The following is a 24,701-nucleotide window of genomic DNA, read 5'->3' as shown; positions in this document are numbered from 1 at the left end:
GGCTAGACGCCATCTTGAAGGAAATTAGATTTACCGCTAATTTCAAATTTGGACATTCGAACTGAATTAATTGCACTCAAAATACTATGGAATCACATTCATTGAATCAATTTGACTTGATACATTATATATGAATGATTCGCAATATCTCACTGTGGATCCATGATTATGATTCAGTAACTAGTGATTGATAAAACGTGTATCAATTCTGATAAATGCTACTTTCTCCAACAAGTAGATGAAGCTGATCACTCATTGGGTTTTATTGTTGTATGTACGTTTTGGTGACAGATGTATTTTTACTGAATACACAATAATAATTATTGCAAAGTTGAAACTGGAAGTCTCTTTAAATTTTCTTCAATAAAGAACTATTGTTTCTTTAATCTGTATGTCAGCATGCTTTGGAAGACATTTCAGAACAATCAAACCTTATAACGGAGTATTTATTAACTCACTCATGTTGCCTTCAGATATAGTGCTCTGAGCAAAGTTCTCAATCCATGTTCAATGGGCAAAAACATCTCAGAAAATCATACGGTAGCGTACAATCAAACCTCGCAATGCAGAGATCGCAGACATGTTCTAAGATGCATCATTCTGCTCCTCAATCATCATAACAATTTCAGAATTTTTCCATTTCAAGAGTGAATATTTCACTATTCAATCTACCTAAAACTTTTCAAAACTTCTAGGTTTCATCACCTTTTAGGTGATGTTTATACTTTCAGAGTTTGGATACACGTCAGTCTATGATGTTCGGAGATGTGATATTTTGACTCTTTTGTTTGGTGGTGACGGGAAATTTTGTCGATTGCCATTGGCATCACTGGTACAGGTAAAAGCTTTTTGACGGATTGTCTGCTACTGTTCACGTTCAGCTTCAGCTTCAGAATCAGAATGTAACAATTTTTTTAAATCGTATTTAAATCTGTGTTTCATTGCGGAGGATAAATTGCAGTTTGTCTAGGAAACTTCTATTATTTATTTGTTTTGATATTACATTCCAGTGAACAAGTAAACATGTATAGTGAGATAGGGGCGATGGCTTGTAAACATATGTTTTTGTGTATACTGCTGTCAAATGTTGGATTTCTGACTGGACTGAAAGTAGAACGATACAGTTTACTCATGCCAAATGTAGTCCCAAATAAGGTAACACAATTTAAGTCTATCCAATTCTCATTAAATATATGATATAGTCTACTTATAAAATTCTGAACTGACTCACTGATCAAGACTTCTGATGGTAAACTGCCTATAGGCCTATTGCATATTGCAATAAAAAATTGAATAGGCTATAATTAATTCCTTATATTTTATAAAGATCCTAGGCGCTTACTAAAATTAAGAACAATTCGGCAAAGCTCGTATTACAATATGGCACACTAGTGATCAACAAAGACTACAGTAACTGGTGGTGTTTAAGTGTCAATTTCCAATTTCTTGATCAATGCCCAGGCATCCCATTGGAGGGATCGCGTCAAAAGAACACTAATTTAATATTCGACTCATACTGTAAATAATAACATACCAAAATACAATAATAACATATGTCACTTGATCGACAATAGCAGGCGGCGTTAAGGTAGGTTAGTCAGTTTGTCATTGTCAAATGGGTTGGCATGCAGGCCAGGTGTGGCTGGGGAATTCCCCCTGGCATAGTTTTACGGTGATGGAGTGCCTTCAGAGTCGGACATCAAGCGAATTAGTAACTCATTCAATTATTTCTTTTCAAATGTTGGAGCTCGTTTGGCGGGTGAAATTCCGGAGCTTGGTACACTTTGGTGAGTGATGTAGATCATTCTACCAATGTGACTTTTGAGTTTCAACCTGTGACACGCCACGACATTTTCAAAATTGTCAAGAATATGCGAGGAGGCTCAGTTCCGGGCCAGGATGGCATTCATAATAAATTTATAAAATAACACAAAAATGATGTGATCGAGCCTCTCTGCTACATTATTGATAAAAGTATCCGAACTGGCAAATTCCCAAATGCATTCAAGATTGCCAGGTTCATTCTCATTTTTAAATCCGGCTCTAAATCTCTAAACAATAATTTTCGGTCCATTTCAATGTTGAGTGTATTTTTTAAAATTCTTGAAAACATGTTAAAATTCAATTAGGCTACTGGCTTATTTAGAATCAAATAATTTGTTAATTCCCAATCAGTATGGCTTCAGATTAAACAAGAATACTTCAAACGCTTTGTTCGATATCACAAACGAAATAGTTCAAAAGGTGGGTGAATGTAATAATGTACTACTTATTACCTTCCTTGATATTGCCAAGGCGTTTGATGCTGTGAACCGACCAAATTTATTGCAGAAATTGAAATGCTGTGGGGTCAGAGGTGTGACACTGCAATGGTTTCAAAGCTATCTACATGAATGGAAACAGACCACCTGTATTAATAGTATTTCCAGTGATATGGATAATGTAGATTATGGTGTGATTCAGGGAAGTACACTGGGCCCTTTGCTTTTTCTAGTCTACATCAATAACCTCAGTAAAGTTCCCTTGGATAGTAAGCTATCTCTCTAAGTCTTTGTGGAGAGTATTCGCTGTTTAATGTTCAAATGAATTTTATGAATTTGTAGTATGTTTTTGTGAATAAAAAGCTATTTGATTTGTCATTTAGAAGATTACGCTGTAATAACGATTCAATAAGCCAACAGTGTGTGATAACGTTTTTGAAGCTGCCTTACCGTGCAGTCATATAAAAACGGGGTTCTGTTCTGCGGTAGACTCTCGGCTGGTGTTGCAATGAAATATAGGAATTCTGTATTAATAACGCTAAATAGGTCTAACTGTTGTCTACTTAACTGTGGAAATAACAGTACGGTAATGCAATAGTAAGTTGCTTTTTTAGGCATTCCTTATTCCCAAACATCAATATTATTGATTTATTTCCTGATAAGTAAATGTATCTTTCAATAAAAAGTTAAGAATATGCTTAACCTCTAAGGAGATTCCTCAACCTTGAGCTTATACCAAAGCTGAGTAATTTTAGTATTCCCAGAAAAAACCAAATCACTCAAAATTTACTCAGGCGCAATTCATTCAGTCGGTTCAGGCACTAATCAGTCAGTCTCCTCAAACTCTCTCAAGGTTGTGAAAGGGGGCTTTTATCAGTCAGGACTTAAGGGTGCTTTTAAATGTTGTTATTGGCAGCTGTCTCACAACCAGAAGTAATCTATTAAAATAACATTATTCCAGTCATCGGAAAACATTTTTCCAGCCGCACTCTCAGGTCAAACAAGTTGTGGTTTTGTATTGTTTCGTGGTTATGGATGTTCTTGGCCCATATAAAAAAATAGTTGAGCTATCTACCTGCTGAGGAGACTGGTTGACTTTGTGCCAGAATCTATGATGCAACAGGCATTCATTGCATTTTCTCAAAGTCACGCTACTTATGGCACTATACTGCGTGGTCATGCTGCAGGCGTGAACAAGGTATTGCTGCTGCAGAAAAAAACTGTGAGAGTTGTGGCTCATGCTGGATCACTGCAAGCCACTATTTGTTGAAAAGAGGATAATGACAGTGTCTAATCTCTACTTGTATCAGTCTATGGAACCTTTTCACAGATAACAGACTCTAGTAGTTGAAGAGATTAGACACTGTCATTATCCTCTTTTCAACAAGTAGTGGCTTGCAGTGATCCAGCATGAGCCACAACTCTCGCAGTTCTTTTCTGCAGCAAAAATACCTTGCTCACACTTTACAGCATGACCCCACATTTCAGTGCCATAGGCAACATGACTTTGAAAAAATGCAAAGAAAGTCTTTTGCATCATAGAATCTGGCACACAGTCAACAAGTCTCCTCAGCAGGATGATTACTCGACTAAGCCTGTTCTGCAGAGCTGATCAATGTGAGCATCCCTGATGTCCACTAGCCAATGCAAATCCCAAGAGCCTCGCCGGGATCGATGGAGACAAACCGAAAATTGAGCTCTGTGTCTTGTCATCATTGAGTACCAGACTGTTAACACAATTCACTTGGACACTATCTCCTACCCAGAAAAAGTAATAGAGTACTCTAATGTATAGAGTATTACATTAAAACACTTATTTACATGGGCTGCTTTTAAATTAATAAAACAAAATAAATCTTATAGCATCCTTTATTCTTTAAAAAACTTTAAAATAGTTGAACAACTAATTGTTATTGATATCGTTTTATATCAATTAGTAAACAGTTATTTAATTTTATTTTATTTTAGAAACTGAATATGGTGTAAACCGAAACTAGTTGTTCAACTATTTTAAAGTTTTTGAAAGAATAAAGGGTGCTATAAGATTTATTTTGTTTTATTAGAGTATTACATTATAATATAGTATTAGAGTATATTATAGTATTAGAGTACCGGTATTACATTATATTAATATACTCACTGCTTCTACCACTTGCAAATACTGAGGTATCATCTGCAACCACTAGACCAACCCGGCCGGTAACTTTCTGTTAGCTGAAGTGATGATCAGATAACTTGTTATTAATATTTTTCTTCAAATTGGCTCTTGCTCGGATTCAAATTCCAATAAAAAGTGTTCCGAGTGAATTCTACTAACCATGTTCCCCAGTGATGAGGTTGATCAAATTAGATTAGATTTTTAAATGTGCCGCCCGATTTGATAAATTATGGCCTTGGGTCATAAGTAAGGCTAGACGCACACCAGTTAGTCAAGAAAAGACAAGACATGGTCATACACGTTTAGTCACAATACTTCACATTGTTGCTTATGACGCAACTCACACCGATTAGTTATTGCAATTAGACATGTTTTCATAAGCAGCTATGTGAAGTATTGTGACTAACCGTGTCTGATCATGTCTTGTCTTGTCTTGACTAACTGGTGTGCGCCTAGCCTTACATTGATATCATTTCCTGAACTCTTTCTATATATCTTCCCAGAGACTACTTATACGATTGTTTTATTCTATGACCTTGCTCAAAACGAATACCTAGTGAAAGTGATTTTACATTATATTCTCCTTCATTCTACTTCTCCCTTCTAATTTTTCAATGTTTCTTGTGATTCGAATATCATATTACATAGGAAGAGTGAGAGCAAATTTCAAAGGAACTAGTAGGCTCTAAGCCTTAGTAAGGCTTAAGAATTCGCTATTATCTAATTTTAGGATAATGATTACACATACTAGTCAATTCTGAAAGAAGATATTAACAAATTACTACAGTTTTGAATAGGCTTATATGCTACTGTTTGACATTTTTGATGAAGTTTTTCTATTATACAATAATAGATCAAATCTATCAATCATATAATATATCAATAATAGAATATCAAATAATGATTAATAATACGTCATAAATAATCAAAATGATAAAATATATTAATTGGTTAATTATAAATATTTGAGCGAAATACTTGAGATACCTAATTTATCTTAATTATATCTAATCACTTTCAAAATTGTATTTTAGTTCTATTTTTGCAATTGATCAATAACTACTGTAATCCAAATTTTTGCAAAATTTCTAAATATTATTATTACTACGGGTATTATTTCTTATTTATATTTCCAAAAGGCCTAGCTAAACTTAGGGCTAACACAGTGTTGTAATACCATGGAGAAAATACATGTAGACAATTGAAGCTATCTTTAGCTAATTTTCTCTCTATGGTAATGCTGAATGATGATCCTATATTTTCGTTATGATTATATTTTCAAGTGTATTATTTGAATTTGACCAGGACCTCCTATCCTAAATACCTGGTATTTAGGAGGTCCTGATTTGACTAACTAATAAATATAAAGATATGACACACGTGTTAGATTTATTGAGACTCCAGTAGTTCTATTTATAGCGTCGATCTGCTGTGTAAAATGTGCATCCATTCTTCAACCTGAATACTAGTTGATTGATTATTTACATTAGTATCACCATGCAAAAACACCCATCCAGTTAGGTGCTCTTGTTGTCAAGGTATTTATTCAGACTAACGTACTGAAAAACTGAAATGTTCGGTGTTATGATTAATATCAGCTGGTCTATAAATTCTAAATCCCTATAATTAAACAATTTTACATCATCTGATATTTTCGAAAACAATCACAACGATTTTGCATCAATACTCCACCAGAAATCTCATGAAAATGATATTGTTCTTAATATAGACAAAAATATACCTTTGTTGATCTCGGTGTATTCATTTCATTAAAAATACCCTGGGATCTCGTAAATTAATGAAATGTTTTCAGTTAGCCAAGTTTCAGTTAGAACAATCACATGGATATCAGCTTTTTCAGAATTTAACAAATTAGTTACCGTATACAAACTTATCAACGCTAGTAAAACTGAAAGTATCCGACTTACATGGTAATGGTATTTATTGAAGATTTTGGTTTAGCGGGACCAATTTTGTAATGCATTTTACCGAATAAAATGATTGATTGATTGATTAGTTTTTCAGCTGTTCATACAAATAAGAAAGAAAACTGAAGACTACATCTACCAGTGGAGAGAATATTTATGAACTCTGCACTTTTACCATTTATGGAACAAACTTTATTAATAATTAACCATGAACTGCAGGTGTGAAACTATCCTTTAAAAAGTATACCCAATTCAGGATTTTATTAATGATTGAGTTAAAGGCCATGATTGATTTTATTCTCAAGTTTGCAGATTCTCCCATTGTACCAATTCAAGTTTGGTTTCATTGGTTGATTCTATTTTTTTTAATGCTTTATCTCTCATTGGATTGTTTGGAAAATTTTTCTGATCATCAAGTTTGAAATGTTAGGTACTGAATATTCCCAATGTTCAAGTATTAAATGTTAGAGGTAGGCCTATTTATCCATGGTAGATGAAGAATTCCAATACAGTAGACCTATAACTATCTTCCCACTTTTCTCGTTCCGATTATTGTAACTTAAGGCTCTCAATATTGTTTTGCGTGGGGTGCACCGAAGCGTTTGTTTGGAGATTGGAGACTCGAAATACTTGATGTGTCAGTGTAAATGAATGGTAACCATGGTTACTGGCCTTCTGTCGCTGACGTAATTCGTCTGCTCAGCACGCAATCAATGAAAGCCTCTGAGCAGGGATGGGGTGCATGACGTAGTATTGGGTTGTACTCTCCGCTTCCTCATACCTCATTCACTAACCAGCTGTTGAACTTCTCAATCCTCATGAAGCAGTTTTATATGATTCAAAACTTCCTCATTTTCATCCTTTTCCCCTAGAAATTTTCCACATACTCTAGCCTTGACTTCTTTCTCATTTTCGTCTCGACTTCATCTTCAATAAAGATTCGCAATCTGTTTAACTTCAATCCTCATGAAGCGGCTTATATGATTTAAAACTTCCTCATTTTCATCCCCTATTCCTAGAAATTTTTACATACTCTTGCCTTGACTTCTTTCTGATTTTCTTTTCTTCTTCCAATAAAGATTCGCAATCTGTTTAACTTCAATCCTCATGAAGCGGCTTATATGATTTAAAACTTCCTCATTTTCATCCCCTATTCCTAGCAATTTTTACATACTCTTGCCTTGACTTCTTTCTGATTTTCTTTTCTTCTTCCAATAAAGATTCGCAATCTGTTTAACTTCAATCCTCATGAAGCGGCTTATATGATTTAAAACTTCCTCATTTTCATCCCCTATTCCTAGCAATTTTTACATACTCTTGCCTTGACTTCCTTCTGATTTTCTTTTCTTCTTCCAATAAAGATTCGCAGCAATCATCAAGGCAATCTCTGAAATAGTTGCTCTGAATAATTTATCTCTGAACTTTATAGTTGCTCTGAATAATTTATCAACTGCCATGAATGATGTTTTGTCTAAATTATATTTTTCATCATCTAACTGATCAGTTACTCTATGTAGTAACCTAATTAGGCTAGCTAGAAAAATAATTATAATTCAGTTTTGGACTATTGGGAGGTTAATTTTTAAAGTATAATAGTGATAAATCACTCAAGTATAAAATATCTGACATATCACAAGGGCTTGGATTAACTTATTTGTTTTCACTGACATTATCCTTCAAAATGTACTAATTTTCATCTGACGAACAATAGTGACTGCTAATATTATATCCAATTTTTAAGTAAATCTTGGCTGATAAATGCAAAGGTGAAATTCTTCAAGTGTATCATTCACAAAGTTTTGAAATTTTGTTTATCATTGAATGGATTTCACATTCCAGTACAAAAAATGTTTGAAAGTAATTTATGGAAGAATGATGAAATTTCTACTGTAGATTTCGACTGTAGTGATCTTTACCACTAGAATTTCATTTAGTAAGAGAGTAAGCCAGCTAACTCCATTTCACAGAAGACCAAAAACCATTAATTGTTCAAAAGCTAACTCAACAAAACAATGAATCAATTTCTCTTCATTGTATAGAGCTTCAAAAGACTTTTTCAAAAGTACATAAATTTTATTTTGGATAGAGTTGGAGCTCCGGTTAACGATCAGTCGTCATTAAGTTATATTCCTTCAACATTTTCTTTATTGCATAGGTAGAAAAATTTCAATATCATACTAACTTAATGTATACTGACGTTTCTATTTTTTTTTTTTGCAGCCGGAATTATACCTATGCACGCCCATCAAAGTCAATTACACAAAAAATTACTATATTGGTGAGTGAAATGTCTCTACTTTTTTAAAATCTGTTGCTTTAATAAATATTATGAATTGATATTATGTAATTGTTGCTTCTAAAGGAGGTATTTTTTTGCATCTGATTTTATAAAAATACAATTGGTTTTCAATCATTATAAATGTTTAATACAGTACCAATCTCAGCTTTTCATAATGCTACTTTGTATTAGGGTATATCATGCTCGATAAAATTGAATTATTTATTCCATAAAAATTAATATTCTCAAAATGTATTATCTAGAGAATATTAATTTAACTTACATCAACTCACATCAACATGAATCGATAACGAAGAAACCGTAATATTTATTGCACAATAGCTTGAGACATTCGAAAACCATTATTTCACAGACTATTAATATTTACTTGGTTCCTCCTCATTTCCTGTTCCTGTCATAGAACTCAGATAACAATATTGATTCACCAGCATTTTCAAACTAGGTGCTTGTAAATTATCAGGAAAGTCATGGCAGATAATAAGTTCAATATTTTGCCAATGAAAACGAAATAATTATTTTCAAGTCTTTTGTTTTGTACTGAATTATTTCTATAGGCTATATTAAAGTTTACTTAACTCCATTTGCTCTAAACTCTATTTTGTATTTTCAATAATACTGCACATGAACCTGCAAATTGAATTTAATTACGTGAATCCTAGACAATTATATTTTTCTAAATAATGGTTCTAATAATAGCATCTGTGATATGCTCTCTACCTTTCTTAGTTCACTGCTTAATTAGGTATAATGACTTTATTTAACGGGGTTGAATGCCACAAGGCTACATTTATTCCGTTCAATTACGTCATTGAAAATCAATTACGGGATTGAAATCAATAATTGTCCTCTGTGTCACAGTTGGTTGATATTCCAATAGATATCAAACTGTTACCAGCCTAATCAACTCATGAATCGAAGATTCTAATCTAGGTTCAACCTTATTCTAGCATTTAGTTTTAACAATGATTGATTTTACTATGAATAATATTTTCACAATACATAAAATGTAATACAGAATATGTATACTTTATATTTCGACAACAATATATTGTTATATGTCTAACAATAACGTTTTTCTATTTCTTTTTCTAGTTGGTTTTGAACCTAAAGCTTCTATGGATGTAGCACATCATATTCTCTTGTATGGTTGTACGGTTCCTGGCAGCTCAGATCCTGTTTGGTATGTAATACAGTATTTCAATTCGTGGATTATTCTCTCATTTTGAAAAAGGCTAAAAATTAGGAAATTCATAAAAATCTATTTTTAAGATATTCATATCTGGATTTTGTGGTGGTTTAAAGGGCAACACAAGAAGATTCTCTGTCTGGAGGTGTTCTATGTAGCTTCACATCAGAAATCAATCTCGCTCGGGGTGATGAAGAAAATCAATCTCTCACGGGGTCATCTTGCTCGAAGAGAATAATTAGTTTATAATCATTGCAAGATATCCTGGGATGGTTCTCTCTTGGACCAGATCACGCGCTGATCCATTGAAAGGAGTCTTTTCAGCATACATATGACTTTAAAACAGTACTTGCTCCAGCATTGTATAATTTTTTAAATAAATCTTTTCCATTGCACTATATTTCCACATCAGTTTTTTTGAATAAATGTTTGAGGTGGATGATATATTTACCACAAATTAGGAGTAGCTAAGTATGACACTAAATACCACGATTTGTCATTCTGACATCCGACTGAGTCATTGTCAATATTGTAGAACCGTTCCATAATTGAATAAAAACACAAATATGTTGTCAAATTATACACTGTTTTATTTAGTACACGACCAAGGTTTCGTGACCACACCGGTCACAATTTCAAATTGACTAAAGCTATATTTAATGTAATGTATACTAAAGCGTACCAATTTAAATGTTCTATGTTTACGGTACCTTAACTTTTTAGCTTTAGTCAACTTGAAAATGTGACCGGTGTGGTCACGAAACCTTGGCCGTGTACTAAATAAAACAGTGTAGAATTTGACAACATATTTGTGTATTTATGCTACCATTCTGACATCATTAAGTGAAGCAAATGGATGCTTAGTATAAGCACAGAATACATAACATTAGTGTTCTTTACTCCATGGTTTAAGTGAATTAGGTAAATTAAAATAGAAGAGTGATTGAGTTTCCAACGATATCTGAATTTGGGAGAGAAATAGTACTAGGAATCCTTGGTTTCCCTCATGATCTGTGCTTTTTTGTAAAAAAATGAATAAATGGAATTCTTTTCTATAGGGACTGTGGAGAAATGTCTAATGACAATTCGGATGATAACAGAGTTGCTGCCAGTCCATGTGAGCAAGGTTCACAGGTGAGTCCATTTGTAATTAATTATTACTTTTATCTCTGATTCTGTTTCTTTCATATACTTTTGTAAGTTTCATAACGATGATTATTGATACTAATTCCACTTGTATCTTGCCTTTATTCTGTAAAAAAACTATCAATTTATGATTATCTGTTAGGGTTCTCTAGATTTTCTCTATAGTGAAATCAACGTTATAATGGCAGTGGAGAAAGATAGGAGTACAACGTTGCCGATCTTCGGTCTTGTCAATGCTTTCTATAAACGGTAGCTAATACACGTTTATTAATGTAATATTAACTGTTTATTCTCGTTTAAAATAATCGATTATATTTTATCAAGCAAGAAATTATATTTTTTAATAATTTCATTATGAGTTTTCATGATTAATATGAAATATTTTGTTAATTAATTATTAATTCTACATTGTTAAAAGACGATCTGGCCACAGAGCAAAGCGAGAAAGAAATAGCGCCATCACGCTTTGTTGAATGATAGACAAGGATAGCAATACCATTGCTAATCAAACACTGCCATTATAACGTGGACCTCACTATATTATTCTCAAAGATTTTACAGTATTTCAACTTTGGGTGGTGCCAAGTATAAAATAATCAAACTTTCTTATCTCCAAAGTAATTTATACTTAAGACCTGTAATACACGTTCAGTTTTGAAATCAATTAGGCATTTTTTAAATAAAAATTGTAATTTTTGTAAATAATTTAAATGCAAAATGCTGATTATTGGAATTTGTGACACAGGTAATCTATGCTTGGGCAAGAGATGCTCCGATGCTGAAACTGCCAGAAGATGTTGGATTCGAAGTGGGAGGTCAATCACCAATCCAGTACCTGGTTCTGCAAGTACATTATGCACATATCGACAGCTTCAAAGGTTTGCATTACGGTAGCTCAATATTGTTCTCTATTCGTATATCAGCTTCTCAATGAAATAAATTGATATCGAGTGGCTCAGGTCTAGTGTAAAAGGTTTTCAAGTCGCAACTGGAAAATCAATTTCAGGTCCTCTTACATGAGATCTTAGGCAGCTGGGACCTACTTGTTCACGTGTTCATCTGAAACACGTTAGTCACCCGAGAAAAATATCTTGGCCGGTCGAGATTCGAACCCGGGGCTTCTGCCAGTGTCTAACACTGGATTATGGCCACTACTTATTGTTTATAGTTTTTGAAGGGACGGATTCAAGGATCCAAAGGTTCAAAGAACCCCACACGTCAACCGAAGCTTATTGTGTTCCCAAGTAGTATGTTAGTTAGGCAAACCAATAACTATGTCCTTTACAAGAACCAGGAGTTTTCCCTATACTAACATTCCATTCATCTCTTGGTTGCAATCCTTGTCGCAATCCAGTGTGATATGCTTGGCAGTCTCTTCAGACAGATTAGTCCTCGTGACCTACGTGAGTTCCACTCCTGGCCTTTTTTGTAGGTCCTTCCGCTGAGACAGGGGACGCCAAACTGTCTCTAGGGCACCCCGCGCCCGGCCACCCTCGACTCAGCCTCTTGACTCACATTTGTGCCTGGAGTTTTGCCCATCTCTGGTCTCTTGGGGTTTTCTTTTTGTCCCTCCGAAACTGCCCTGATGAGGCAAATCCTGTGGGTTTGAAGGCAAGGCAACTTCTGGAGTTGCCTTGAGGTCCATTTTAGTCGCCTCCTACGACAAGCATGGATACTGTGGGTGAATTACGGTTTTCAACACATTCTTGAGTACGATGATCGACTCAAAGCTCTCCCAATCCACAGGGGGCTGGCCACTACTTAGTTTTTCAATAAACTAGTTTCAGCCATCTGACCCTCTATCACTGTAGTATTTTACAATGGCAAATTCAAAATAATAATTATTTTGAACTTTCATTTTCAGATGGAAGCACAGATGACTCAGGGATCTTCCTTCATTATACTGAAGAACCGTAAGTATTGAAATAATGTATCTTTTTAAAACAATTATTATAATTATTGGTTTCATCTAGAACAAAAAAATGCTCACTGAGTTAAAATCGGTAGAATTCTTTAGATTGTTCAACTAGCAAATTGCTTTTGGTGATTTATTTTATAATTCACAATTACAATTAATTATGTAAACAAAATAATAAACTTGATAATTATTCCATGCATGCTCATAAAACGTTGTGTAAACTATAAAATAATGAGATTTGATGGCGAATTATTGTTTGTATCTTTAAAAAAACCAGTATGTATTTTGAGAATAATTCTTGATACAAGTCGCACATTCAGATGAAAACCTTCTCACCGTGAAGTCCTGAAAATCCCCCTTGGCATTCCCCCTAAACCCAATCTCTGAGTAATGGGCTACAACATTACTGTCTAAATTTGTCGATTTTATCAGTTCACTATTTCCTATTCAGAGTAAGCTAGAATTCTTGTTCGTGGTTTCTATTTAATGGAGGGAGTTAAGAATATAAAATGTATAATATGGTGTGAGTATCACTGCTCACACTGATCCATATTATAATATTCGTTCGAAAATTACGATACAAGATGGATCTGTGGGAGAATAAATACAGTGCAACACAAAATCCTATTGAATTTGAGTTTCCTAAAAGTGATTCGTCTCAATGGAACTTGCAAAATGAACAACCTGTCACGTGCATATCTACTAATCTCCATTCAACTTTCATTTAAAGGATGAAGAGGCTAGCTGGGGTGATTCTGCTTGGCACATCTGGTATGATCCCGCCCATGTCAACAGAGCATATGGAAGCAAAATGTCAAATAAAAGAGAATAAAACTATTCATCCTTTCGCATTTCGTACACATACTCACAGTCTAGGTAAGTGCTTTTGCCTAGAAAATAATTTTTAGTATAGCTTGTTGAATTCCATAGAACACGTTTAAAATAATTACTTTATAGATCTACTTGGATGTGTATGAGCGATTTAGTTTGTTATAAGTAGCCTTGAGAATTATTTATTGAGAGGAATGTCTCTAATCAACAAATAAATCGTGAATGTAAAACTTCATCTAATAACTAATTTAAAATAAATTATTCAATTATGAAAACAAATCATGGTATAAACAATAGAAAATGTTTCCTCACATAGATCTAAACTCTAATTCTAATTATTATAGTTTCCTGAAATGTTTTAATCCAGTAGAAATTAATAAACTCCTTTCAAATCACTACACGATAAAATCTCATTTGACCATAATTTCATTTCACAACATTAAACTATTAAATTATAATCGATTTCCCTTCGAAAATGTTTTGCCAAACTCAAGTTCAAAATACATACATACATTTATACATTGATACATTGGCTACAATGTCATTCTCAACTATGAATGATTGGGAAAGGAACAACAGGCTTAAAGCCCAAAACTGTTCCTTTCCCAAATTTAGATAGAAATTTTCCAAAAAATAGGTTATGTTAACACTTCACATTATAACATAATTAGGTTCATTTTATTTAAAAATATAATACTGAACTATACATTTCATAATAATGCATTGAGTTTGGCAGCGATTAGTGAGTGGGTAGGGCAACTTCTACTTTTAGCATCAGAAACTTGACATCACATCATATTCTGCAGGATTTATATGAAATCAAGGTAATATTATTATCGAAATTCTATTATCAGCTATATTTTATATTTCATTTGATCAGCTACAAAAAATTCTCCCCCTATCTGCTTTCAGATAATTTCCATCTTAAATGTATTTTAATTTTGACAGGCAAAGTGGTGTCTGGCTACCGAGTACGAAGTGATGAGAATGGCGATGATGAATGGACACTGTTGGGGAAGCACGACCCACTCAAACCTCAAATGTTCTATCCGGTCGAGAATGATGTGATGGTCAAACCCAACGATATTTTGGTGAGTAAAAGGAATAAATTTGTTTCAAAATTATTGTTTATTATAAGGCTTGAGAACGAATAAAAAATAATGTTTTTTAGTGCACATGATTTGAATCGTGAAACGATGAATTGAGTTTTCGAAGGACCACCTTGACATCAGTTCAAGCAATGAAAGATATAATAAAAAACAAAGGAATATTTAAAATGAAGCATAAAATAATAATTATAGTTCGCAGTACCTCAAGTCATTGTTGAATTTCAATGTTTTTCGATGAGTTACCTGAATTCGCGACCATGTCATGGAAAGAATACGCATAGTTCACGAGTGAGCACTGGACACTTGTCTTGAGGTGTAGACGAAAATATTGAGGTCTAACTGATTGAGGTTTTTCAACAAATAAGAAAACATTGTCTAGCAACTTTGAGGGAGAGGTTTTAACGATGCGTTATCAGCCTGTAACCGACTGCATCCTGCAGAGAAGAGCAAGTGACTGGCTATAGGCCTACTAGCTTCTAGCTACCCCCGGGCAAACTCCCTCCCGGGGAGAGGTATGCAACTAGAGTACAGGGAGTGATATTACCGCGCAGGCGTACTATAAAGAATATTACGATGACTAATTAGAATAATAATTATATGTTGGCGGGCGTGTGACGCTAAAATATGAAACTGATACAAATTAAGTGAGATATTAATTCAGTATGAGTATAACGTAACACTTATAAACACTGTTGCACACTATAATGAGGTCTACGTTATAATGGTAGTGATTGATTAGCATTGGTGCTGCTATCATCTATTTAACCATTGGATTGGAACAAACTTCATTTGTTCCTAAATTTTGTCCAATATGTTCAAAATAGAGCTAAGTTCACATCACAACAATTTTCACTCAAAACTAAATAACTAAAATAGGCCTAAACTATATAATTGTGATTTTGAATTCTGATATCCTTGTCTATCATTCGACAAAGCAGATAGCGCTATTATTTTTCTAGCTCCGCAACGTTTCCAGATCGTTTTCAACAAAGTATAGAAATATAATTAGGCTAATCAACAGAATTTTGATCTCAATCATGAAAATCCATTATTTAATCATTGAAAAATGTTTTTTGACGGTTAGAATTTAATTGATTATGTTGAACAATAATGAACAGTTCATATTACATCAGATACGCCAGTATCAGCTATCCTCTATAGAAGGCAGTGGCAAGGCACGGATTCGGCAACACTGTTCTCCTATCTTTCTTCACTGTCATTATATAGTGAGGTCCACGTTATAATGGCAGTGGATAAAGATAGAAGAATAGCAATGCCGATTCTCTGCATTAATTAATTATATTTTGTAAACTGTCAAAAACATAATTGGCATTGTTGTGGACCTAAAAAAGGATAGTACCACCGGCTTTGTCGAATGATATACAAGGATAGCAAAACCAAAGTTGATCAAATACTGACATTATAACGTGGACCTCACTATAGGCTAATGTAAACCTCACTGTAGTTAGGGATTAGTAAGAAAGGGTTAGGGAGAAGCTAGTTTAAGGTTGTTAGGTTAGGAAAAATAATCACATGCCCGTGGCCAGTGTGGACGCGTCACCAAACAAAATATTGTACGTAGGGAGTACAGGTTTTTATGTTTTACAGGAAACACTGAAAATGTTTGGAAAAACAGTAATTTTTTGTTTAATTGTCCAAACTTTTTAAAATGTTTGTCCCTGAGCCCCTCAACAAATATGTTTGCCAAAGATGTATGTCGAACATTTGTTCAGTGTGGACACGGTTTTAGAAGCATATGAAATAGGTTTTAGTGAAATACAACTAGTACGAAATACGTATAATAAGAATTATTGTGGTATTGCTGCTATATGATTACAAACATGATTCCGTAGAATCCCAATGTTAAGAGTGCTAGGCAATTGCAGCTCACAGATACCAATCTTTTATCAGCTTAGGCTATGGACTCCCATTTTACTAGAAGAAAAATATGTTGTAAACATCGTGTGCGAAAAAATTACTTTTGATGAAAACTATTGGTTTTTGAGAATTGAAATCTATTGTTGGAGGATAGTCCACCCATGAGAGATTTAGAGTATCATCTCTCCAAAAAATAAAAAAGAATTTACTGCACACGTTGAGAAACACATTTCGTTGTAGATTAAACATCAATGATTCTGAATAAAAACGGGTGTATATTCAATTCAATTCAATTTTATTTTCATGTTATGCATCGTATATAATACAATATTAACACAAGTCATAAACATCACATCATAAATACATTACATATGTTACTACAATATTTATATAATATAGTCTAAATCATTGAAAAAATAAGCTAATATCACAGATGGAATTGAAGTTAGATGAACCAAAAAACAGTGGAATCAAAAGTCTCGAATTCTGAAAAGTTGCAGAACATAGAATTAAGTGGCATTTTTAGTTTTTAATTAACCATAATTCAATTTATTACTTGTAATGGCTAAACAATGGTAAGCAAAGACAATAGTCACATACATTTAAATTTCAAAGTAACATTCATTTACAAAGAAAGACTAGATAATTTTTTTAAATTGTGAAAAAATAATATTTGAAAACTTATAAATAATATGTCAGTTACAACTACTTATATAGAAACAATAAAATCTGGAAACATTAACATTGCACTCGAAAGTAACGATAGATTCTTAATACATTTTTCCAGTCTTATTTTGTTTTTCTCTAATCAGTTCATTAGGGATTGCCAACTATAGGGACACTGGGCTATCAACCAGATTTTCAGTCTTGGCCTGAAAACTGTCAGTGTTTGAGCCTCTTTCAAGTGGTTCGGCAACGAATTAAATACTTTCTTACCCATATGCTGTGAGCTAGATTTGTAAAAGGTCGTTCTGTGTGGCTCAATTCTCAACGCACCTCTGGATCTTGTGTTATGACTATGGATATTTGACCCTGTTGTCCAATTTGTCTTGTATTTGAAGGCAAAGATAAATACATAATATATATAAAGAGCAGGGACAGTCATTATTGCTGCTGATCGGAAGAGAGAACGGCATGAGGACCTCGGTGGCTTTCTAAATATAATTCGAATTATTCTCTTTTGTGCCCTAAAGACCGGAAGAGAGTTTCCTGAGCCCCCCCAAAAAAGTATTCCATAGGACAGTAGAGGCTCGAAATATCCATGGTAGGCAGTGACAACTGCCTCTCGGTCGAGCATACTAGAAAGCCTTGACACCAGAAAAGCTGCAGAATTCAGTTTTTTCAGGAGTGAATCAATGTGAACAGTCCATGACAAGCCCTGGTCAATTGCCAATCCCAAGAAACCGGCAGAAGAGGAGGACTGCACATCCTCACCATATATACTGAATTGGACCAAGCTTGGAGGTGATCTATGAATCTGAAATTCAATAAAAGATGTTTTGGTAATATTCACCTCCAACTTATTTGCCCTGCACCAGTTGGTCTATATATTGTTGGTATATCGATTCCCTGTTCTAGAATATTAAATAAGATAAAACTCTCTTTCTTTAAAGATATTTTTCAAACATTTTCATTTATTTTTCTAGGCTGCAAGATGTACTATGGAAAGTCACAGACAACGGGTCACTTACATTGGGTAAGTATTTCAAAAAAATATGCGTGAAGCGTTCTTAATCTGTATCTGGAGTTTTTAATAATATAAGAACGTGTTCATGGTGTAAATCAATCCTATTTAATAGAATAATTGAAGTTGACGCTAAAATATTTATGTGCACAGGGCTTTAGGGCTATCTAAAATCGGGCTTTTCTTGAATTGCTGGAAAAACTCATTTGTTCCATGTTTAAGTTCTTGATTATGTATTATGATTCATTTCAAAACATGAATAAATAGTAAACTGATTCTAATGGACAATTTTCCAACTAGCAATATTATCTTGAGTAAGTCTCTAGCTAGCATTTCTCATCATGTACTATAGTACTTTACGTCACAAGTCCGGTAACGGTAGTTTATATACGAATAACGTATATCATAAATACGTTACCATACAAGTTACGTACAATATTTTTTGTCATACTTTTCTCAGAAAGAATAATATTGCTGAGAAACAGTAACCATCACCTTACCTGCTGCTGTTCGATTTACTGCATTCTATAAACATGACCTAGCCCATAGCTCCTAGGTCATAACAGACCCATCTAGCTCAAATAGAATAATAAAGGCCAATGTTAAAAAATGTCAGATGAGTTCTTATAACTTGAAACTTATTAGATGAATTCTAATAATATTTGAGTTATTCTATTAGGTACTTATGGACAAGAAAAGTGACAAATAGGGATGTAATGTTAATGATGGCAAAGGAATGTGAAGTTGTTGCGACTATAAAGAGAAGAAAATTGCAATACTTGGGTCATGTAATGAGGGGTGAAAAGTATGAGCTGTTGAGACTTATATTGCAAGGAAGGATCATGGGAAAGATGAGTGTGGGAAGAAGAAGGATATCCTGGCTGCGTAATTTAAGAGAATGGTATGGCTGCAACTCAAGGGAACTATTCAAGGCTGCAATCAATAAAGTGAAAATTGCCGTGATGATCTCCAACCTGCGATAGGAGAAGGAACCAAAAGAAGAATTAGGTACTTAGATATTATTTACTCACTCTCTTCTTCTCAGCTGTTTACCGGCTTGATTTGATGCATGGAAAACAGCTGCAATTGACTAAGTATGACAAAAACTATTTTTTGGATCGCATTGAGTTTTTCCCTTTAGGATTGAATCGTGAATAGTTTTGTTGGTCTATCAGTATCTGTCGTCACAAACTGTAATCATTGGATCACTCAAGGGTCATTTAATAATTTTTATTTCATTCAGCATCCATACACATGATAATGGGAGCTCCCATTTTAAAGCTCCCAATCAGTTTGGAAGTGAGACAAGATGTTGAGACCGGCTTAGGGTGAAAACATAGTGAACCAGCGAAGGTAGAGGGTATCAGAGAAAGTAGCTGAGAGAGTTGAAAAGTAATGCATATATTCAAATGTATCAAAACATAGTGGAGTGGTGAATGTAGAGTGAAGAGGAGGAACCATGCGTTACTTTTCAAGTCTCAGCTACCTTCTACTCATTTTCAAAACCTCTCCGCTTACTTAATACTCGCTATATTGACCAACAGAATTTATGGCTATTATTTGGCAACATTGCAAACATCAGGAATCAGTAGAAAAGTAATTTTTCATCACATTAGAGTAAAGCAGTTGCTAAATTGAATAACGGTAACACGAGTGAATACTACAGTTGTAGATTTGAAAATAAACGTTTCATTGTCCTTTCTTTCTAGATTTTCATTTCCATCCCTGTGTCTTCTGTTAGATAGTGATTGGACAATGTTATACCATAGAGAACCAATAGCTTAAGTAGATATCCCATGCTATAGGGCGTTTATGTCGCAACTCTTAGTGTTATCTCAAGCCGATTACTGTGATAATTGTCGATTTTTACTGTTTTGACCGGGTAAGAGTGTATGAACGGCACAATATGAGAAACTACCAGCGTCATAAAGCTTTACAGGAAAAAACTACGTGGACTATTCGCTTGAGATAACAGTAAAAGTTGCGACATAAATGTTCTATCCCATGGTATATCTACTTATGCTATTGTTTCTCTATGGTTATACTTTTATCAAAGATAAATGTGTTTTTAAAATATATGAATTTATTTATAACTAACATGTAACCAGTGCTTTGCACTGAGGAAAATTCGGTGTTGTAAAATGCAACCTCCTTATGTCCAGGAAACATTAAAAATAGAATAATTATTTATTATCTTGTTCAAAATTAATCGGATTACTTTTATAAAAGTTGAAAATTCCCACCAAAAAATGGGTCTGATATCCCTCGAACCCGCAACCAACCGATTCATAACCCGCGCTCGCCACCAACTAAGCTTAATAGTTACGTTCACTTTGAATCAAAAAATTGAATAAATTTGTTTCAATTCTTAAATTAGAATCAATTGATTAATAGCAATAAAAATAAACCTATGTCCATCCTTCGTAAATTTAGAATCTTCATGCAAAATTTCAAGATAATCAGTTCTGTAGTTCAGACGTGATATGCATAATTCGTGTATTTCCCACGCCGTATGACGATTCTTTCCTTCATAGATCAGATTAGATTTTTTGTAAAGCTTTTTGTGTAAATGGAGTTCCATTCTATTATCAGATAATGTATACTTGAAATTTATCTATTTATTTATTTCAATGACAATTACAAATCATAATTATAATAAATATAATATGATTGGGAGAAGACAACAGGCATAGCCCAAAACTGTCTTCTCCCAAATTTTTACAAACAAAAGTTTCAAAAAAGAATAAGGTTAAGATTTCACTTTCACTTCAAAAAGTCCAATTTCCACTTCAAAACTAATGACTAAACTAGAAATTTTGAATTTTGATATTTAAAAACTGATTAAAAACAAAAATATTTTACTCAAATCTCTACAAATTGGAAATTTTTGAGTAATTTTGCAAAATTTTGAGCCAGAAAAGAAACACAACTTCACTATTAGCACAGCTGATATGGTAATGAACCTATACAAAAATATGTCTTCAATATATTGTATATGCCTTCAATAATTTCCAGGGGGACAAACAAGGACGAAATGTGCAATTTCTACGTGATGTACTGGGTGGAAGGAACGACACCATTGGACCAGAAGTACTGCTTCTCAAGAGGACCTCCCTTCTACTACTGGCACCGAGATGCTTCACTCAACCACATCCCCCACCGGCGAGCTTCCTCTCTCATCTAAGACATCTCTCTCTTCTCTGACTATTCCGTCTTCCTCTCACTCCTTCATCCCAATCCACTTCTATTTTATCAATTTACAACCCATTATTTCATTTCATAATGGTCAATTATTAAAAACGGTATTGTAGCCTCCATTCAAACCCAGTTCAACAGTGAAATGTTGTTCGGTTTTACCTTTCCATTTATTTGGATAGCTGTCGATATTTTAATCAAATGACCAAGTAGTAAAAAGATTAATAGTATATTACTAGATAGTAGGTAATATTTAAATCTAGTTCAAGACTTTCTTTCTGTTATTGATTATCCTTTCAAATATTCCCTATAACATTAATTATCTGTAACGTATGACTGATAAAATGCCAGTTACTCAACCAAAAACTGAAGGCCAAAATTGATTGAGAAGTTGGCCGAGTGTTGAATGGATTTGTCTAGAGCGGGTGGTGGTGGGAATTAAGGTAGGCCTACTGTAGTAATTATTGAATTGTACCACTTTCCATTTTGCTTGTTATGTATGAAACTTATTGTTTCTGTTCTTACGTTAGCCATGATTTATCTGAGAAAATTGCATTTATCGGCTAGAATATAGAAATGTATGTTATGTATGTTATAGTTTCAACGTTAGTAGACTGTCTACTAACTTTGGTATAGTTTAACCCGACAAACATATATTTGATTGTTTTGTTTTTGACATCACTTTTACAGTCTTATTCCTACTTATCTCTTACTGATAATTTTAGATGTGAAAATTATCTAAACTTTACTCTTATTTATTTATCATTTACAATCTTCTATTATTTAGTGATAGAATGGAGAGGCGGATTATCGCAAGTATCTGATCTTCATTGACTGAATCATTTCAACATTTTTTTTTAATTTTGATTATTGTACTCGTATATGATTTGTTATTAATTTTCATCATAGTCTATTATTTACTACTTAATATTTTCCCAAGTTTTCATATAAATTAATTCCTGTAGTTTACCAAAATCTTCCATTTAAATTCTATTGCTAGGATATGATTATTACAATTTTCTCTAAGATAATAATTATGGTGAGAACTGATGCATTTAATATCAGTTTGTCATCAACTGAAAGTTGAAACTTTCGAAAAAATACTAGTCATATTACTACTTATCAGTTATCTATGAATAACCTAATTGAATCACCAAGATTTTGTGTTTATATACAATTTGATCTTATTCCCCAGATATTTAAGATCTAAGCCTTGTTACTCCAACCAATAGCCTATTTCCAGCCAATCCACTCCATTGTTATTAGGATAGTGATATTTATTTTTGAAAGTAGTTGAACATGTTATTTTGTTGACTTTTAAAAAGTAACTCTACGAATGTTGAGCTATACAAATGCATTATTATATGATTGTTACTGATTTGTGATACTAATTTTAGTTTTAAGAAACCATTGCATTTATTTTACGCACATTGACGTGGGACCTTATTTTAAACATAGGCTACATTATATTATTATCAATCAGACTGATTTATCATTGTCATATAATTCAGATATTCCATTTCAGTAAGTTTATATCCTATTATACTGCTTAACCATTTCTAGTTTTCTAATTATAGTTTTATTTATTTATTTAAATCACTTAGTAGAATTATTGTAGAATATTACTTTTCCCAGATTGACTTGCGTTTGACTTGTCTATAGTTGAGAGATTTCTCGAGTAGTGTGTAGCCTACAGTATTTTCCTGGCTTGGAAATGGAATGTTTTTTTGGCAGACAGCTTCTCTCTCAGTAGATATTGAAAATGCAATAATCTCTTCTCTGTCCTCAAAAAATGAATGTTCAATTCAAAGTTTATAAATAAGCATGTACAAATCTATAACTTGAATGTTATGCACTGATATATCCCAATACTGCACTTGAGTCCCCAAGTAAACCCATTAGTATAATTTTAGAGGTTCCTGAGGAACTTAAGTAATAGTTCATGCATTTTATAAATAAGTATAAACTATATAAATATTATGCCAACTCTCTATCCTGATTCATTCTTAGTGTACTTTTCTGTTGAATTAATTCCTATTTTTGTAATCTGCGAATGGCCGGATTGATTAATTGAAGATTAGAACCTTCTGTATTCTTTCTTCGTCTCTTACAAACACATTTATTTTCAAATTTAGAAATTCATCCTTCTATTTATGACATTCAAAATTTGTGTTTCCATTTCTCTTTAACCTTCCGGAAGTCGCGCCCTACTCAATCACACGAGCAGTCGCTTCTTGTAATTTTTAGAACATCCTAATTTCCATGTGTTATGTACCCTGTTTACTGTCAAAACATATTAATTAATTGTATAATTAATATTTCCATCTCATTGGATTATTTTACGCCTATGAACTTTTGCATGATTACCTTTTCGTAGCCCAATAAGGTACACCAAGCAAAGCCAACAATTCTGTGTTATTGGTTCGTTGGCAGTCTCTTTCCCTATCATATACACTACTTATGCACTGTCGCGACTAAATGGCACCTAAAGACTGAACCATTGCTCGGTTGATACTGCAACTCAGTGGAGTGATGGGGAGAAAGTTTTGGGATGCATAGTTGACTCATTCACTGACACTATCCCATTCAATAGTTTTGTACAGCAAAAAAACTGACACTGTTGTACTTTTTACAACAGCTCGACTGCCGGAAGGTTAAAATACGAATAGAAAAATACGCAATAAATTAAGGTTTGGGAACTGTAATTTGATTATTCTCAGGTACATTGAACATAATTCTATACCCAGACTATCATAATTTGATCCAATTTAATATTGAAAATAGTCTCAGGAACTATATATACAAATAATCAATTTTTATCGTAGTTTAAATATTGAATGTTTCGATAACAACTTGTTGAGATTGTCTCAGTAAGATTTACTGTTTCTCTATGAGTGTACTTAATATATCAAACATGTTTTGAGATAAATAATTATTCTCACGGATTAAAGCCCAAAAAAATTATGTTATTATTCATTTTCAATGTAGGGCCTAGATAACAGCCATAGAAATGTTCAATTGAAAATTCTTTATTTTGATGCCAAACTAAAAAAAACTTATTCAATTTAAACTTATTCTTCACTATTTCAAGAGAAACAAGTTTGTACC

The 24,701-nt window shown here is 33.4% G+C and overlaps 1 protein-coding gene across 1 annotated transcript; it reads left to right on the top strand.

The window, feature by feature from the left end:
- Positions 1-818: 818 nt before the first annotated feature.
- On the top strand, positions 819-24,446 carry LOC111058068 (peptidylglycine alpha-hydroxylating monooxygenase). The gene is made up of 10 exons (XM_039420476.1): positions 819-1,155; positions 8,568-8,625; positions 9,739-9,826; positions 10,891-10,966; positions 11,724-11,856; positions 12,843-12,891; positions 13,627-13,772; positions 14,676-14,818; positions 18,361-18,410; positions 21,414-24,446. The coding sequence occupies exons 1-10, from the start codon at positions 1,024-1,026 to the stop codon at positions 21,580-21,582; spliced, it is 1,044 nt and encodes a 347-aa protein (XP_039276410.1). The 5' UTR covers positions 819-1,023; the 3' UTR covers positions 21,583-24,446.
- The last annotated feature ends 255 nt before the right edge of the window (positions 24,447-24,701 follow it).

Source organism: Nilaparvata lugens, chromosome 2 (assembly GCF_014356525.2).
Source record: "Nilaparvata lugens isolate BPH chromosome 2, ASM1435652v1, whole genome shotgun sequence".
NCBI lineage: Eukaryota > Metazoa > Arthropoda > Insecta > Hemiptera > Delphacidae > Nilaparvata > Nilaparvata lugens.
Note: the sequence above shows the minus strand (reverse complement) of the source record. Positions and strands in the feature narration are given on the sequence as shown.